This window comes from Podarcis cretensis (genome assembly GCF_951804945.1).
Source record: "Podarcis cretensis genome assembly, chromosome: 13".
In the NCBI taxonomy this organism is placed as follows: Eukaryota; Metazoa; Chordata; class Lepidosauria; order Squamata; family Lacertidae; genus Podarcis; species Podarcis cretensis.
Window position 1 is genome coordinate 20343605 of NC_137182.1, and position 18904 is coordinate 20362508.

General features: G+C 47.7%; 1 protein-coding gene across 6 annotated transcripts in view; it reads left to right on the forward strand.

The window, feature by feature from the left end:
- Positions 1-18218, forward strand: part of HDAC5 (histone deacetylase 5) — a 126389-nt gene extending 108171 nt beyond the window's left edge. For all 6 annotated transcript variants that reach the window (XM_079949313.1, XM_079949316.1, XM_079949314.1 and 3 more), the window contains 8 exons: positions 11-130; positions 1467-1564; positions 4118-4236; positions 5300-5433; positions 7126-7210; positions 7993-8146; positions 9479-16908; positions 17070-18218. In XM_079949313.1, the coding sequence (XP_079805439.1) occupies positions 11-130; positions 1467-1564; positions 4118-4236; positions 5300-5433; positions 7126-7210; positions 7993-8146; positions 9479-9518 (750 nt within the window). In that variant the 3' untranslated portion in view covers positions 9519-16908; positions 17070-18218. The remainder of the gene's footprint in view (positions 1-10; positions 131-1466; positions 1565-4117; positions 4237-5299; positions 5434-7125; positions 7211-7992; positions 8147-9478; positions 16909-17069) is intronic.
- The last annotated feature ends 686 nt before the right edge of the window (positions 18219-18904 follow it).

The window sequence follows — 18904 nt, forward strand, 5'->3', positions numbered from 1 at the left end:
GCTCTGGCAGGATATCCATCATGGCAATGGCACCCAGCAGGCATTCTACAGCGACCCCAACGTGCTCTATGTTTCTCTGCACCGCTACGACAATGGCAATTTCTTCCCAGGCAGTGGAGCTCCTGAAGAGGTGAGTTCACACCTTTATTCACCTCTGGTGCTTGTTTTTGTAATAATCAAGATGCTGGTGCTGAATCTAGCTTGAAATCCCTCTCTAGGTGTGTTTTTTTTAAAACCACCCTCTTTTTATTTTACTTTTTTTCTAATAACTTTTATTGATTTTCCATTCTTTAATATTTAAACACATCCTCGTCATCCCCTTTACTTCTTTTGCTCTAAAGAGCTTATCGACTCCCTGCCTCTTGGTTTTCCAAATTCATCTTTATATCATAGCATTTATACATTTTCCCATTTCACTCTTTCAAAATATCGCAATTTTTAAATACAGTGGTACCTCGGGTTAAGTACTTAATTCGTTCCGGAGGTCCGTTCTTAACCTGAAACTGTTCTTAACCTGAAGCACCACTTTAGCTAATGGGGCCTCCCGCTGCCGCCGCGCCGCCGGAACACAATTTCTGTTCTCATCCTGAAGCAAAGTTCTTAACCTGAAGCACTATTTCTGGGTTAGTGGAGTCTGTAACCTGAAGCATATGTAACCTGAGGTACTACTGTAAATATAAAAAGGTAGAAACAATTAGAAGTCTTCTTGCAACCCTGCTAGTGCTGGTAATTGCTTACAATGGTCCTTCAAATATTGTATAAATTTACTCCAGTCTTTTTGAAATGCTTGATCACGCTGGTTTTGGATTTTCCCCACCAGCTTCGCCAGTTCCTAAAACCACCCTCTTTTTAAATCCCTGAAGCATTCATAGATGCATCAGTAAAGGATGCGAAAGCAGGGTGCAAACAGAGGTTGCTTTGCGACCAAGAAATCTACACTGGCTCCTATAAGGAGTTGCATCAGAATGCACCTAAAGCAGCTCTGTAAAGGAGGGAAGAATTGCAGGGAGAAAGAGAGAAGGTTTATCCCCCGAGAACAGTTTGAACACCAATTGAGAGAAGATTTTAATCAGTTAACTCCGCCATTTTGTTCAGGGAAAGGTTTTGTAGTCCAGGAAATAGCTTGGGGCGGGCAAAGGTTGGAACGTTGCCCACGGTGCAGAATTCACAGAAATCCCTGCATGTATGTGTGTCCTGTCTTTTCTGACCCCAATCATTTGAGATGGACCAGCATTTTCTCCAGCAGGCGTCCTGCATGCTGCTGCCCTTGCCCCCGTCTCTCTTTCGCTTCTCTGTTGTGCTTCTGCATTCTCTCTGGGGTCCATCTGCATGCAAGTTCTCTCCCCCCCCCCCAGCCTCAGATGTATGCCAGTGTCCCTTTGCCCCTTCCCACCAGCAGCTCGGTGCATGATCCAAGCTGCGAATAAGAGCCAGCATTTGTTACTTACGAGGCTTCTCTCTTCCAGGTTGGCAGCGGGATGGGTGTAGGTTACAACATCAACATTGCCTGGACTGGTGGAGTGGACCCTCCCATTGGTGACGTGGAATATCTGACTGCCTTCCGGTAGGCCTGCTGGCATTCACTCTCCCTAACTGGGAGTGGGGCTTTCTCTGCCAGGGGTGCCCACACACTGGGTTTCCGCACTGAGAGGGTTTCCCCCTAAGGGTTTTGTGTGCATCAGCAAACTTCAGCATTCTCACAGGCCTGCCACCGACTGCTCCTTTTATGTGGGTGGTGCTGTTATGATCAAGGGATGTGGGTGGTGCTGTGGTCTAAACCACTGAGTCTCTTGGGCTTGCTGATCGGAAAGTCGGTGGTTCGAATCCCCATGGCGGACTGAGCTCCCATTGCTCTGTCCCAGCTCCTGTCAACCTAGCAGTTCGAAAGCACACCAGTGCAAGTAGATAAATAGGTACCGCTGTGGCGGGAAGGTAGACGTTTCTATACGCTCTGACTTCCATCACAGTGTTCTTTTGCACCCGTAGCAGTTTAGTCCTGCTGGCCACATGACCCGGAAAGCTGTCTGTGGACAAACGCCGGCTCCCTCGGCCTGAAAGCGAGATGAGCGCCGCAACCCCATAGTTGCCTTTGACTGGACTTAACCGTCCAGGGGTCCTTTAGCTTTTAACTTTTACCTGTTAATGATCACATAAGGGACCAGCACATGGAGAACTGCAATCGCAGTTAGGTACACAGGGTAGAAATAATACAGTGGTGCCTCGCAAGACGAACGCCTCGCAAAACGAAAAACTCGCAAGACGAAAGAGTTTTCCGTTTTTGAGTCGTTCCGCAAGACAAATTTCCCTATGGGCTTGCTTCGCAAGAAGAAAGCCCATAGGGAAATCTCCGGGGACCTCTTTTAAAATGCTGGCCGTCGGGAGCAAAGACTTTCGCCCACCGCCGGCCTTCAGAAGAGGTCCTGGACCTCTTCTGAAGGCCGGCGGGGGGCAAAAGTCTTTGCTCCCCCCCGCCTGCCTTCCCGGGATAGCGGAGAAGCGCAGCGCGTTTCTCCGCTATCCCGGATGGCTTTTGAAGGCAGGCGGGGGGGGAAGCAAAGACTTTCGCCCACCGCCTGCCTTCAGAAGACCTCCGCTGTCCCGGGGGCTTTTAAAATGCTTGGGGTCGGCAGCGAAAGCTTCGCTGCCGCCCGCCAGCATTTTAAGATCGCCACGGGACAGCGGAGATTCTAAAATGCTAGCGGGCGGCAGCGAAGCCTTCACTGCCGACCCCCAGCATTTTAAAAGCCCGCGGGACAGCGGAGACTTCTCCGCTGTCCCGGGGCGACTTTAAAATGCTAGCGGGCGGCAGCCGACCCCCAGCATTTTAAAAGCCCCCGGGACTGTGGAGACTTCTCCGCTGTCCTGGGGCGATCTTAAAATGCTGGCGGGCGGCAGCGAAGCCCTCCTGTCCCCGGAGCTTGCGGGGCGGGAGGTGGGGAGAAGGACTTTTCTTCCCACCGCCAGCCTTCAGAACAGCCTTCTGAAGGCTGGCGGTGGGAAGAAAAGCCCTTGTGTCCCCCCCCCCCCCAGCCTTCAGAAGAGGTCAGGGGACAGACTGTCCCCGGACCTGGTCTGAAGGCGGTTTCCATAGGAACGCATTGATTGATTTTCAATGCATTCCTATGGGAAACCGTGCTTTGCAAGACGAAAAACTCACAAGAAGAAAAAACTTGCGGAACGAATTAATTTCGTCTTGCGAGGCACCACTGTAATCATTTCACTTCTAATTTGTATACTGCCTTTCTACATTGCTATACACAAGGTGGCGTACAAGCTGAAGAAAAAACAAAATACCGAACATAAGACCACACACCTTACAACAACTTGATCCAATACAAAGAAGTCATAATAAAAACATAACTTTAAAATAAACAACATATCAAAGGAACTTTCAGTAAAACAGAGACACACAACTTATTTTAAAAACAACATCCCTGAACTCCTCTCCTCTCTTCTCAGCTGCTTCTGCTGTTCTTAAAGTCATGGTCTGGGAAAGGCTCTTAAGGCTGGAGGGTGAGGCAAGGCTGTGAACCGCCCTGAGATCTACAGGTATAGGGCGGTATACAAATTTAACAAATAGTAAAATAAAATAAAATAATAGAGCAGGTGGAAAAAGCCATTGCCTGATGGCCAGCACAGTCTCTCTCCTCTCAGAAGTCTGGTCCTTCCCTTATCGCTTATCATTTGAGGGAATCAAACTGGTGCTCTCCACACATTTTGGACCATAACTCCCATCATCCATGACCCCATTAGCCATGCTGGTTAAGGATGCTGGGAGCTCAAGTCCAGAATTTCTGGAGGGTGCCAGGTTGTGGGAGGCAGACCTATCCTAGCCAGCACCTTTTTGATTGGAGTCTAGGTAGGGAGACATCCAGGAGGAAGCTGCTGTTGGGGCTAGAAAGCAGTAGACCTTTCTGTCGCCTTCCATGATAATCTCACAACCCCCTGACACAACAGAGATGGGTGTTAGTTTGAGTCAGTGTGTTGGGGAAATGAAAAAAGCAGGAAGGTGAGCATGGCTAGAATTTCCCCTGTCAGTAGGATAGGGCAGGGCTGGCGCTGGTGCTGTCGTGTTTCCTCCTAAGAGACCTCTAAGGGCTGTTTTGTGTCTTCCCAGGACTGTGGTGATGCCAATAGCCAATGAGTTCTCCCCAGACGTGGTCCTCGTTTCTGCTGGCTTCGATGCTGTGGAGGGACACCTGTCCCCACTGGGTGGATATTCTGTCACGGCCAAATGTGAGTGTGGGTCATGTGGGAGGGGAGCCCCCCTCGCCTTGGTTTGTAAATAGAACGAGCCATTCACATAGAGCAATGGCTCCCAATTGGGGGTCTGCAGTCACCAGGGGGTCCGTGGCATCATTCACATGACAAAAACTACCATATAGAGATATTGGAATTTTCAAATACAACAGGTCCATGGCTTGACTTAGGAAAAACAGGAGGTCTGAAGTACTTAGCTAATTGGGAACCACTGCCTAGGGCTGGGCAATATATCAATATATCATCCAAAACCGGTTTGAGGTTCACGTCGTGATAATTGTTTCATAGTATTTGAGCTGGCAATATATTGCGAATCACAGTGTGTGTAAGGGTTAGGCTATATCTGATTTCTAACATCTCAATAACTCACCAGCTAAACATTGCAATCTGCCACAATGTCTGAATAAGGATGGAAGTATACAGAGGCGAACAGGACAATGTCCAGGCAACTGCTACTACTTAGGAGTCTAAAAAGATAAATGACAATATTATCAATAATCATACACTCAGTTTCATCAGCAGGCAAACCAAAATGCATCCCAACGGCCACAGAATTGTACCCAGAATTGCACGGGACCAGTGGCCTGACTCAATATAAGGCAGCTTCCAGCACTCCTATATGTTGAACGGTTGTGCTCTGAGCCATTTTGGGCCTATGTTTCTACGCTAGAGATTGTCCCTGGGACTTTATTCATGCATACACTGCCAGTGACCTATGGCCCCTTTGTGCTTGCACTAGCTGGAGCTCCAACTCGCCTATTATTTATCCATTCAAACCGCTTAGCCCCCACCTCCCCAATATTTTGAGGTAGCCCATGAATGCAAGTCAAAAGTGAATAATGGCTTACTGGCCACCTGCCTTGCTATGAATGGCTTGTTAAATTCTGAGGGCCACTGTTTTAGATGTCAAGGTGAGCGTTAGTGGCCTCCTCCAGTCTCTTTAGCTGAGGGAGAAGGATGATTACTGCATCTCAATCAGAAAATGGTGGTTTTTCATCTTTCTGGTTTTTCTGTTGTTGTTTTCTTCCCGGCCACACAGGTTTTGGGCACCTGACCAAGCAGCTGATGAAGCTGGCGGACGGGCGTGTCGTCCTGGCGCTGGAAGGAGGTCACGATCTGACAGCCATCTGCGATGCCTCCGAAGCCTGCGTTTCTGCCTTGCTTGGCCTTGAGGTGAGTGCAGCTGGCACGGGGGAGAAGCAGTCCCGAAGCCTCAACCTGCTGGCTTGGGACGATGCCCAAAGCTTTTGGGCAATCTTTGGCCGAGGTTCTGAAAAGAGGTCTGGCACTCATTTGCTTCGTGGGGTAGGAAAGGCAGAGAAAGAAGGCATGTCTGTCCTGGCACATGAATGCCCGCCAGTTTCTGTTTATATATGCATTCGGACGCCTGCCCTGATGATGGCACCTCCACAAGGCCCAGCTGGAAATCGGTGCAGCTTGTCCACTTCGGTGGCCGAAAACAGGAAGCTGTGTGTTTGACTGCTTCAGTTTAGGACACAGCTAAAAATAGTGGTTTATGGGAGTAGGTGAGGACAGGCCCCTGCCCCAAAGAGCTTGCAAGTCTAAAGGTTTTCCAGCTTGATGAAAAGGCCTCTGCCTGAGGTGTTGTTAGGTGTTGTTTTTAAACCTATACTAGTACAGTGGTACCTCTGGTTACGTACTTAATTCGTTCCGGAGGTCCGTTCTTAACCTGAAACTGTTCTTAACCTGAAGCACCACTTTAGCTAATGGGGCCTCCTGCTGCCACCGCGTGATTTCTGTTTTCATCCTGAAGCAAAGTTCTTAACCTGAGGTACTATTTCTGGGTTAGCGGAGTCTGGAATCTGAAGCGTATGTAACCTGAAGCGTATGTAACCCGAGGTACCACTGTATGGGTTTGTGACATTTTTTAAGCTATTTATATTTCCGTAAATTGCCTTGGGAGATGTGTGTCGAAGGAGATTCACAAATTAAAATAATAAAGGGAATAATTCAACACGGGGGGAGGCAACCGAGGGAAGCAGAGGAGGAGGAAGTGGGCAGAGGTAAAAAGGGGAAGGATACACCTTGTTTTGGGGCTGGCAGAGTTGCTCATTCAACACAGCAGCGGAGTATGCCAGTGGAATAGAAAAACACCAGACAGTTCTAGGTAGGGTCAGTCCCTTTTCTGACCGTATAATGCAGTTCCACAGCTTATAGGTTATATACAATCCTTCGAGCAGCATGCAGACTCCTTACTGCTTTCCAACACAGACTAAGCTCTGGCCAAGGGCAGGGGCCAAGAGCAAACTTGCTTCAAACTCAAGTGTATTTGTACTTTGGATTGTGCCGAGTCACTCTCACATGCTTGCTGACTCACTCTTGCAGGTACAGGACAAGCACCCTACCCAAAATTAACCAGCCCACCTATAACTTAGCCCTTTCTTGTCCTTTTTCTCTGAGTGCATAAACATCAACATGCTTTTCTTTCAGGTTATGAGTACTGACAGAAGGAGAAAGGGACCAAGGCAGGGGTGGGGGACCTGGGCGGCCTTCCAGGTTTTGTTGGACTACAACTCCCATCAGCCTTGACCGTTGGCCATGCTGGCTGGCGGGGATAGGAGTCCAACAGCATCTAGAGAACTGCACAGGCCTCCCATCGCTGGTCTAAGGCTCCACAGGAAAGGAATCTCCATCAGGCCCTGTTCTTTGACCTTTCACCTGCGGCCTCCCCTCCCCTCCTCTTAGCTTTGCACTTTTGTTTCTTGCCTGCCTTTCCTTCCCCTTCTTCCCCACTGACAACTTCCGGTCAGGTTTGAGTCCTCAGATCTTTCGGTGTAGAAACTGAGCGCTCTCTTCTCTCTCTCTCTCTCTCTCTCTCTCTCTCTCTCTCTCTCTCTGACGCAGCTGGAACAGATGGATCAAGCTCTGTTGCGGCAGAAGCCCAATGCAAATGCTGTGGCCACACTGGAGAACGTCATTGAAATCCAGAGTAAGATTTTGTCGTATTTCTGATACCAAATTAACAAAAGGATGGAATGTTGCAGATAGGGGTTTGCTAAAGCACTGACAGTCATACCTTGGAAGTCAAACGGAATCCATTCCGGAAGCCCGTTTGACTTCCAAAACGTTCGAAAACCTAAGCACAGCTTCTGATTGGCTGCAGGGAGCTTCTGCAGCCAATCAGAAGCCCCGCCAGACGTTCAGCTTCCAAAAATAGTTTGCAAACCAGAACAGTCACTTTCGGGTTTGCGGCGTTCAGGAGCCAAAACATTTGGCAATTAAGCTGTTTGACTTCCAAAGTACAACTGTATTGACCCTCTCACTATGGCCCTAAGACGAGTGACAACAGCGCCCTCTGTGCCCAATATGGGCTTGCTATTGTTCAGTGTATGGCGAGACTCTGAGGACAGTGTGTTTAAAGCTGTTCCCGCAAGTGATACCAAGGACAGAAGTTAAGTAAAGGTTGTGGCGTTAAGCATGTGCACCCACAACAGTTTCTCCAGCTTGCAAAAAGTTGACGACTCCTGCTGTACCCAGGTTTGGTTATAGTAGGAGATTGTAGTTGGGGAGTTCAGGGACTGTGTCCAAAGACTTTGCAAAAAAAGAAGGAAGGAAGGAAGGAAGGAAGGAAGGAAGGAAGGAAGGAAGGAAGGCTTTTGTACATAGATGGAAAGAGAGGTTGGAATCGCATGAGTGTTCTGGGAGGGCAGCTCCAGAAGTTCAAACAGGACAGGCCATTCCTTCATGACGCATTGCTCCTTTTCATCTCAGGTAAGCACTGGAACTCAGTGAAATGTTCTGCAGCGATGGTCGGCTGCTCCTTGCTGGAGGCGCAGAAGGGTGAGGCAGAAGAGGCTGAGACGGTCAGTGCCATGGCGTCGCTGTCAGTGGACACAGAGCAGGGCAAAGCAGACTGCGATGTCCGGTACGTTTGCTCCTTTAGATCAGGGGGAAACCGTATCAGAGGGCGCAGGCATCTTATCATAAGTGTTTTCGGTCAAGGGTAGTCAATGCGTTGCCCTGTGGAAGTACAAATCCCATCATCCCTAGCCATTGGCAATGCTGGATGAAGGCTGGTGGGAGTCGGAGCCCAACAACATCTGGAGGGCCACAGGTTTCCTGTCTCTGTCCTTAGTGGCCTAGGACCCTCGTACCTACGGCACCGCCTCTCCCAGTATGCCCCACGGAGAGCCTCAAGGTCCATAAATAGCAACACCCTAGTGGTCCCGGGCCCTAAGGAAGTTAGATTAGCTTCAACCAGAGCCAGGGCCTTTTCAACACTGGCTCTGGCCTGGTGGAACACTCTGCCTCATGAGACCAGGGCCCTGCAGGATCTGATTTCTTTCTGCAGGGCCTGTAAGACAGAGTTGTTCCGCCTGGCCTTTGGCTTGGAGCCAATTTGATTCCCTCCCCCTTTTTCTTTTTCCTTTCTCCTCCTGTGATGAGGCTGCATTTTAATATTTTAATGTTTCAATAATTTAATTGTATTTATTCTTGTTTTTAAGTTGTATTCATTCAACTTGTTTTTAATAATAATAATAATAATAATAATAATAATAATAATAATAATAATTTTTATTTATATCCCTTCCTCCCCAGCTGAAGCCGGGCTCAGGGCGGCTAACAACAATAAAACAGTACAACACAACACAACACTCTAAAATCATTCATTATAAAATTAATTCAAATTGAACCACTGGCAACCATTGGGCCAGAGCTCCGAGAAGATTGCCAAAGGAGGGAGTTATTGCTTGTTAGCTGCCCCAACCTTGGCTGGGGAGGGCGGGGTATAAATAAAAATTATTATTATTATTATTATTATTAGCGCCTCTGACTTCTGAGTGCTCTTTCTGCTCAGCTTCCCAACTCCTGACCTTGCCTAACCGCTTCCTACCTCATAGCTCAGTGGTAGAGCACATGGTTTGTCAGCAAAAAGGTCCTGGGTTCAACCCCCATCATCTTCAGGTGAAGCCCTGGAGAGGTGCTGCCAGCCAGTGTAGACAGTGGTCTGACTCAGTATAAGCCAGCTTTCCTTTCTTTCTGTGTATAAGGCTGATGTCTTCATCCTGAGCAAACCTTCCGTTTTTCTGACCACCATGCTGACTTTCAGCACGTTGCGATTGGCCCCTTCCGCCTGGGCAGTTAAAATATTTCTTGAGCATTCTCTGACATCACAGCTGTAAAGCCCAATAGCTGCGTCTGCCTCTGGGCCAATGGGAGGCCAGTAACCAGTTGTCCTATTGTCTTCTCCCTCCAGGCCAGCAGAAGAGCCAATGGAGGCCGAGCCCGTGTTGTGAAGTGCCAAGACTTTGATTTGTGTAGCTGTCACTCTGTGGGTTAATTGGTAATTCTGTGAGTCCATTTAAAAAAAACAGCAGCAGCAACAGCAACAACTACTACGAATTGATTTTTTTTTTTAATCTATTAAAAAAAAGAAGAAAAAAGAGTTGCACTGGACAAAACGAGCCCATGTGTGTGTGTGCGTGATCGCGTCAGTCTCCTGGCATATGTTCTCACCAGCATCACCATTTTGTCCTAACTCTTTAAGGATTTTTGTGAGGGGAATGGTGGTGAGGTAGGGGCTTTCAAGCAAGCATCTCCTCTCTTGTTCCATTCTTAAGACATCATTCCCTCTCCTTCCTGCTCCCCCTGCCCTCCCTGGCCGCTAAACTCACCCCCTTCTCAGGGTTGGTGCAAGCCATTTTGCTACCGTAGGTAACAAAAAAATAATTTTCACACACACACATACATACATATATACACAAACACACACTACATTTCTTCCTTGGAGGTTGTCCCAGTTTCAGATTCTCTCCCCTTAACTTCATGCAAGTGGATTATTATTGTTGTTGTTGTTATTATTATTTTGCTCCATTCACTTGTTTGTGGAGTGAGGGGCGTAATAGGTTGCAGTCAGGAAATCTGGGGAGGGGGCTTGCAATTGCTTCCACACCTCTCTAGGGTCTAGGGCAGGAGCGGGGAGTTGTGCGTCCCCCTTTAGGGATTTCCCAAGTCGCCTGGAGCACCCTTGGGACTCTTGCTGCCCTAGCTAGCCACCTGTACTGCCTCTTGGGCTGGGCCGGACCTGCCCCTTCTTGCCGAACCTGTTCCTGAAATGCCATTTCTCTGCTCTGGGTTTTTGCACATTGAGATGGGCATCCGAAGGCAAACGCACCCCGCTTCCCAAATGCCTTTCCCCCTGCCTCTTCATTTCCTACCCTTCTGCAGTTTCTCACTTCTTCCCCCTCCCTGCGACATTAGATCCTTGGGTTTAAATCCTACCTGTGTTGCCTCAGTCGCGTATCTTTCTCCCGACCCATTTCAGCTGTTTTAAAAAAAAGTGTTCCTCAGTATTGTATAGTCCTCCTGAATTAATCTCTAGGAGAAGAAACCCCCGAGGTTGAGGAGAAAGGGGGGAGAAATAAAAAGTGTGCCTTTAAGTCGTTTTTGTTAATGCCTTAAATTCCCTGTGAGGTCTGCTTCTCCTCCTCCATCCCTTCCTCTTTCCCTCTCTCCCTCCCTCCCACCATCCCTGCTTAAGTTAACCATCTCTAAGGGAGATCATCTTGTACAAACTTGGGAAGGAATCACGTGTAAATCCCCAGCACCAATGCGCATTGAGCCTGATCCAGCTGTAGCTGTAAACAAATGGTTATCAAGCAAACTAGTCTGGGGACAATGTGGGTGGCTGTTATCGATTCAAACATACACTAAGGGAGAGCTTTCCAAACTGTGTGTTGCGACAATGTTAAGTGTGTTGGCTGCAGGCGCTCCCCGTGCTCATCCCGGGGCTGGAAAGGGGTTTGTTTAACCTCCGGTTTGCTAGTAAAACTGAATTACCGTGTCACGAAATGATGCAGAACCGAATGACTGTGTCACAGAATGATGCATGTCCAAAAAGTGTGTCGCTAAACTTTAAAAAATTTGGAAAGCTCTGTGCTAGGATGTTCATTCAGAGCAATGCAATGCAGAATCTGATTTGGTGCCTACATTCCCAATCTGGCAAGCGATATCTCCGTACAGGCCTGTTTACGAGCGTGCATCTACCTTAGCTGGATCATGCCATGTGTCATTAAATCCCTTTTGTAATGAAGATAACTGCTTATGTTGATTGTTTCATGACCAATGCTTTCTTGAGGATTTCTCTCTCTTCTTTCCTCTCTCTCTCTTTCTCTTTCCTCCTACTTCCCTCCTTCATCGTTCGAAAGATTCCTCGTCATTTATTGTAAATAATTTGATTTCTTGTATCGCGTGCACAAACTTTGTTTCGATGAAACTTTTTTGTCCATTCATAAAGAAAAAGAAAAAAGGAGAAAAAAAAGAAAAGAAAAAAAGGAGAGAATTTCTTTGCTGTCACTTCACCAGCCAAAAAAAGAAAGAAAAGAAATGAAAAGAAAAATGTTTTGCGGTGGGGGAATAAAAAAAACCATAGAGCAATTTTAGCTTTTAAAAGAAATGGATATAAAGAAAAAAAAAGGTATATAATTTTATTACAGATGTATTATTTAATAGTATTTTTTTAACTTGTACCACCAAACTCTCCTTTCCTTTGGAAAGTTGCTAGCAGGGATAAGGCAACAAGGGAGAAGATGGGGCTTGGTATTGTTTTCACTAATTCAGGGCAATGGGATTTCTAAGCTGTGCGTGGTGGGGGAGGGCACTGGGGATGGGGGGGGCGGGACATTGTGTGGAATGTGAGACTGTGATGTGTTTTTTAGCTGCACTTATGGTTGTTATCCTTGCCAGGGTCTGCTTTAGGGTTCCTCTGGGTTTGCTTTGGTTTAATCCATCCAAGGGTCCCATGTGGGAGAGGTGGAGGGTTGCAAAGATGCTCCATCCCATGATGGAGGGCCATAGCCATGATGAACAAAAAGAGTGGGGCTAGTAGGCGGGGCTTCCTTCCTTCCTTCCTTCCTTCCTTCCTTCCTTCCTTCCTTCCTTCCTTCCTTCCTTCCTTTGGTGCTGTGGGAGACAGCCAGTAGAGGGAGCCATAGAACTTGCCCAGGGCAGAAAAGACATCTGTTGCCCTGGTTTTATTTATGAGGCACAGCCCATGCCTGAAGGCAAGATCCTTGCAGTGCCCAGCATGCAGGAAGCCTTCCAAGCCAGGGAGAAGGGAAGTGGGGATGCAGACCTCACCCACCAACATGGAAATATATGTTTTGGCCCACCGGGATACCTGGGGGCAGCCTGGCCACTGCTACGAAGTGTTTAGTCACAGGTGCAGCAGTGGGTGGGTGAATGTACATGTGCTCAGCCTTCTGCTGATTTAAAAAACAAACATGGGTTGGACTCCAGAGTACATAAGCTCAGGGATGGGGGACTTGGTTGGATTCCCAGCTCCCCTGACCATTGGGCTACGCTTGGCTGGGGCTGGTGGAGCCCAACGAAGTGAGAGTCACAAGTTCCCATTCACTGACACAAGCAGAGCACCACCCCACCACCTGTGGGATAAAGCCCAGGGTTATACATGTTATGCCATGCTGCTCCTCTTGCGTGTATGGAGTATTTTCAGCTGCTTTGGGTCTCCGAGTTTCAGGGGAGAAAGCAGGCTAAGACGTAGCAAAAATAAATGGCTTGGCGTGGTCTGTTTCCGCAGACAGCAGTCTTCTGCCCTCCTATTTTGTTTTGACTAGAGAGACAAGAACGAGAGATAAGGCACGGAAAAGGCAATGAGGTCAGGAATAGGCCCTTCTCCGTAGCTGTGGGCTGAAACACCCCTGACCCTCCCCTTAAATTAGAGCCACCCCAAGGCACCTTTTGCCTTTGGGTTTTTGCTTTTTTTAAGCTTGCCTTCTCTTTATTTGGTTGCTGGTTTTGCAGATTCTTGTCCACCCTTCAAAGGCTGTGGTACTGGCATGGCAAGAGGCAGGAACAGGCAGGGTGTGTGTGTGTGTGTGTGTGTGTGTGTGTGTGTGTGTGTACGCAAAGCCAGCAAGAGGTCTATTTGGAAAATAAAAGGCGGGAGAGAAAATCCTCACGTGTGGATGAGGTTCAGAATTCATGCAGCAGAGCAGGGATGGGGGAACCTGCGTCCCGCCAGGTGTTGTGTTGAGGTACAGCTCCCATCAGCCCCAGCCAGCGTGGTTCCTCCAGTAGCCGGGGATGATGGGAGTCGTCTGCAAACAACATTAGGAGCGCCGCAGGTTCTTACTTTCCCTGGCAAAGAGAAACTTCTGTGGTTAAATTACCCAGTGCGGTATGTAGATTCTGAGGACCATCTAAGCATGAATCCAGCTAACTGAGCGGTGAGAGATGGCAGTGTTCCCCCTTAATTTCTGATCAGTTCTTAATTTCATACCTTTTTTAATCCATGTACATGCACAGGTGTACATTTGGCAGGAATAGTGAGGAAAAATAAGCCATATGGGGAGAAGGAGGGGGAAGCAGTAAAATGTATCCTCACCAGAAATCCTTATATATTCGTCTCAGTCATCACTGCAAGACAGGTGGTGCCCCCCTCTACTCTTCTGAAGCACCAAACCCATTATCATCACCATTGCTGTTTGTTTAAGATGTTTTAATCTATCTTGTAAACCGCTTAAGCTAAATGAAACCGGTATATAATAAATTGTCCCCCCTAAAAATGAGGAAATAAGTGCAACAGCAGATGCGCTGCCGTGGCTCGTGGGTGACCCATGCCTTTTTAAAAGGCCATCCCATAAGATGACCTGACTTCAGCAGCTCAGCACCCATAGATAGCTCTGCTTGGGCTTTCAGAAGAGATCTTTCTCGTGGTAGCAGCCCTCTGTTGCTGCAAGAAGCGGCACCGTGCTCCCGACTTTCTGCTCCTCAGCCTCGGTGCTGCCCTTGTAAAACTCAGCAGGCAAGAGGGTCAGGGCAGAAAATGAGAATGAGTTGGCTGTGGCTCCACCTCCTGCTGACCTCTCTGCCTTCTGCCTCAATGAGCAACAGCCACCACCTGCTCCAGAACAGGGATGGGACCAATTTCTGAGGGTAGGTTCATTTGAGAGCTTCCCACATCTCCACCTTGTACCTTTTAGAGTGGACAGATGCACCTTTAAATAGGACTTTGCATGGGGTGAGTGTCTCACCTCCCCCCAGAGGGAGCCTGGTATTTCCCAAATATCTTCCAATTGTCATTGACAGATCAGTGATTTGAACAGTGAGCTCAGTTGGCTGTGCTGTTCCTCCCGTCTTCAGATGAGTCTTTTTGTAAGAAATAAAGCGAGAGCAGCCTGAACATTTATTCATTTAAATGCAGTGGTTTTTTTCTGGGGGGGACGCAGACCCCTAAATCTTTGTACTTTTGTCAATTTACTGTATTTATTTCCCCCGATTTGAACTATAAAATGGTTATTTCCTTGAGTCAAAATAAGAGTACCCCAAACATTTTTTTATAGAAAAAAAGCACTGTTTAAATGTTTCTCGCTTCATGTATTTATTTTTTTAAAAAAGAACTGCATCTGAAAAGCAGCTATTGCAATGGGAGCGGAGGAAGGTTTGTGACATCCCAGGCACAAGCCAATCGGCACTGTTCGCCACAATATGGCAGAACTGATTGCCCGTGAACTCGATTCTGCGCAAGGACTTCCAAATCTCTGTACAATAGTGATTATGCTTCCATAATGATTCAGCTGCTATAGTAACACACATCTTCACCTGTCCTTAATTCATGCTTAGTCAAATGTACAACAGATGTGAAAGGGAAGTACAATGTGGTGTGTGGTTTTGCAGCCTCCCCAGTGCAGATGGCTCAGCAAAGTCCCCTGAATGGCTTGCCTAAGCTGTCATTTCTGCTGTGTGGAGAAGCAAGGGAATCCATGCAGGCTTTGCATCTGTATTGTGTAGCTTGCAGAAATTTGACACAGTGCCTCCCGCAGGGCACCTATCTGCATGCCCCTGTCACAAAGGTCTTGCACTCTACATCTTCACTAGCTTCACAGTAGATAGATAGATGGATAGTTTGATATTTGTGATATCACTCTACAAATACCTGAAGGCCTGTCACACAGAAGAGGGCAAATACTTGTTATTGGCTTCCCCCAAAGGGGAGGACTAGATCTAATGGACATCTTACAAGTGGGTAAATTTGGGCTGAATATTAAACTTCTTTGTTAATTGTAAGTGCACTTCAAATACAGTGGTACCTTGGTTCCTGAACAGCTTAGTTGACGAACAAATCGACGCCGCAAACCCAGAAGTAAGTGTTCCGGTTTGTGAACGTTTTTCGGAAGCTGAACGTCTGTTTTGGCTGTTGGTGTTGTTTTCAGGGCCAATCGGAAGTTGCGCCTTGGTTTTCAAACATTTTGGAAGTCGAACAGACTGAGTTCGAGAACAAAGGTACCACTGTACCTCAAAAGAGTTTTGGGTTCTTGATTCTCCCACTTTGAGCAGGAGATCAGACTTGACAGCCTTCTAGATCTCTTCCAACTTTCAGTCAGTGGAAATAACAGCAACAATGGCCATCCTTTTAGATAAGCTTCAGCAACTTAAACTTCAACATTAAAAGCAGTTAAAACAATTAAATTACTACCGATTGATGGATGGGTGCTTGCCGTGTTCTCCCTTGCAATAAGTGCACTTGCCTGTTTTCCCTCTAGTTAACATTTTGAACCACTTGCTATCAGCGGCAAAAGTGTGGTTTTGGGGGGTGAGCACAGTGGATCAGTGTATATGCAAGGATTTGTTTGGATAGATGTCATCACACTCCCAGTTTAAAATACCCCCATAAATGCCTCTTTGGAGGATCAAGGAACTTTTCTTGGTGATATTTCAGGCACTGTAAGAAGAAAGTGAGGATTTATCTTCTTTAAAGAGCTGTGTCAGTTTCCTGAGGGAGCCTTCCTTGGGGGCTTGGAATGAAGCTATGAAACCACATACACTTTATATGCTGCTGGCCTGCCCTCCCATCTCCAGTTGCAAGTTTGAATTCTGGTTGTGGATAGAGAAGTTAACCTAAGATCTAAGTTCCTGGGTGTGAGGCCTGGTGCCTTACAAAGATAGGAGTGGTTGACTAGGCCAGGCCTAACTCCTGAATGGCCTCAATCATGGCCCAAAAATTGTATTGACCAATGGCAGACGGCCTTTGTATGACTGATATTGAATGCCGCTGTCATTGGCCAATCAAAATTCTTTTGTGAGGAGTTCCTCCTCATCCACTCCTCCAGATAGGAACCTTGAAGTATCCCACATGCCTTCCTTTTTCTGATGGGACCAGGATGAGGATGTTGTCTTGGTTGTTAAGAACTAGAGGACGCTCAAACATGGTATTTGAGAAACCTCATCCTCATGAATCCAGACTTAAGTTGCAATGACGTTGTTCGTCATGACTTGACATAGTTCCCACTGAAATCAGTGAGGCTTTTAGTGCAGGGTTCCCCAAACATGGCTCTCTCTTCTGTTTTTGGACTAGAACTCTCATCATCCCTAGCTAGCAGGATTGGTGGGCAGGAATTATGGGAATTGTAGTCCAAGCTTGGGAAACACTGCTTCAGTGAATTGAACACAGCAACAGGGAACCTGCAGCCTTCTAGGTGCTATTGGACTACAACTCCCATCATCCCTCACCATTGGCTATGCTGATGGGAGATGAAGTCCAACAGCAAGTTCCCCTTTGCCGATTGAACCCAATGAGTGTCCTTAGCTGAAGTGCCGTCAAGGTAGCTCACTGGTTTGACACAAGCCAAGGTAGATGTCTACTAGTGCCGAATAAAGTGGGAGCCAGTGGCGTAGCATGGGGGGTGCAGGGGGGGGCCCGGCCGCACCGGGCGCAACTCGCACTCGCAGCTCTCTGCCCCTACCTGGCTCACTCAGGGTTAGGGGGAACAAATTACTTGCCTTGCCCCGGGTGCTGACAACCCACGCTACACCACTGGTGGGAGCAGAGGTGTAATAAAGAGCAGGGACAATGAGGAAGCCTCTTATTTGAATCAGGGCTGTGAGGTTCGCTGTGGTCAGGTCTGTGGCTGGTCATAGAGAGAGGCAGTCTCCCAGGGTGCTCAAGTCCTTCCTGTCCACCCACAAAGGAGATGCAGGCGTTTCCTTTGTCCTCATGAGCAGGCAGTTCTCTGACCCACATCTCCTTTTCGCAGGTCCACCAAGGAGCTTGTGGAAATCCGCCGTGCAGGCCCAGAGCTCTGCGCAAGGCTGCATGCTTGCTTCCATCCCTATGGCTAAACTCTGCCTTGCACACTGGGGCTTCCACATGTGGATGTCAAGCAGCAGCAGCATGTTAGAGGGGAGAGGGCGAGCCATGGATTTTCATGTGCATTGTTGTCATTCCCCCCGCCCTTCCACACTGCACATGTTTTGTGTCCAGTGCTCCTGTTTCTGCGCCGACGTAGCTTTTACGTTCATGGTTTTCGTGAATGCAGGTATCAAATGAAATCCCACCATTGGGATTGTACGGCTCGTTCACCCAGAGCAATAGAAACTTCAGCTAAATCTGAGGTCAGGCAGTGTGTGTTCCGCAGAACTCGCAGGTAGGGCTTGTCACGTCTACATTTTTCCACCTTTTTTTTAGGGTGGGTGGGAAGACAAATATCCACCAGCCATATTTTTCATCTTGGTTTTTTAAAAATTATTTCTAGTGGGAGGAGGGTGGGAAGTCAGAACTGGCCAAGAGTAGCAACTCCTTCGAAAAGCCATGAGTCTTTAGGACAACAGCATGGAACAAGTTGTGTGTTTGTGTGTGTGTGTGTGTGTGTGTGTGTGCGTTACAGCTCCTGTTTTGTGGAAGATTCCACACCAGTATTAAGTTGCCAAGGGGGCTGTTTTCATGGAGGGAAAGAGGGACTTTGTCAAAAAACACAACACCAATCCTCTAACCAGCCCCCTTCTCATGTTGTTGAAAGATGCCCCCACAAGTGGGAATAACTGTAATTTTATTTTATTTTTCCTGCTTTTTTCCTCCTGCTTTCTGTCTCTTTCTCTTTCTCTCTGTTTTATCTCGCTCTGGATACAATTTTCAGTTGAGTATTTTGTAATATGTTCCAATGTTTGTCCTTGTGTAAATAAAATTGTTTCTGGCAATATCCCGTTGTAGAATTGATGTGTGGAGGAGCTGTCTGGGCTTTTCCCCCCTATGTGAGTCTTGTGTCCACTTCCCAGACTAGCAGGACCCAACGGCTAAAATGTGAGAATGTCTGTCCTGAATATCCCACCCGTTTCGCTTCACTGGATCGTCCCTGGTTCTGCTGTTGGCAGAGAGAAAGAAAAACTGCACGCACCTCTGAGGCAGGAGGCGTTTCTAGAACAAGAAAAGCCAACTTGGGACTGTGTACACAAACGTGCATTTAAGCCACATGACACACACATACCCCAAGAATCCAGGGAAACATAGTTTGTTAAGGTTTCCTTCCAAAGGCAACAATGGGGACAAAAACGAGATAGTGATTTGCTATGGATACCAGAAAAGAGACAAGCTATGCCTCTTTTGAGGGACGCGGGTGGCACTGTGGGTTAAACCACAGAGCCTAGGACTTGCCGATCAGAAGGTCGGTGGTTCGAATCCCCGCGATGGGGTGAGCTCCTGTTGCTCGGCCCCTGCCCCTGCCAACCTAGCAATTCGAAAGCACATCAAAGTGCAAGTAGATAAATAGGTACCGCTCCGGTGGGAAGGTAAACGACGTTTCTGTGCGCTGCTCTGGTTTGCCAGAAGCGGCTTAGTCATGCTGGCCACATGACCCGGATGTTGTACGCCGGCTCCCTCGGCCAATAA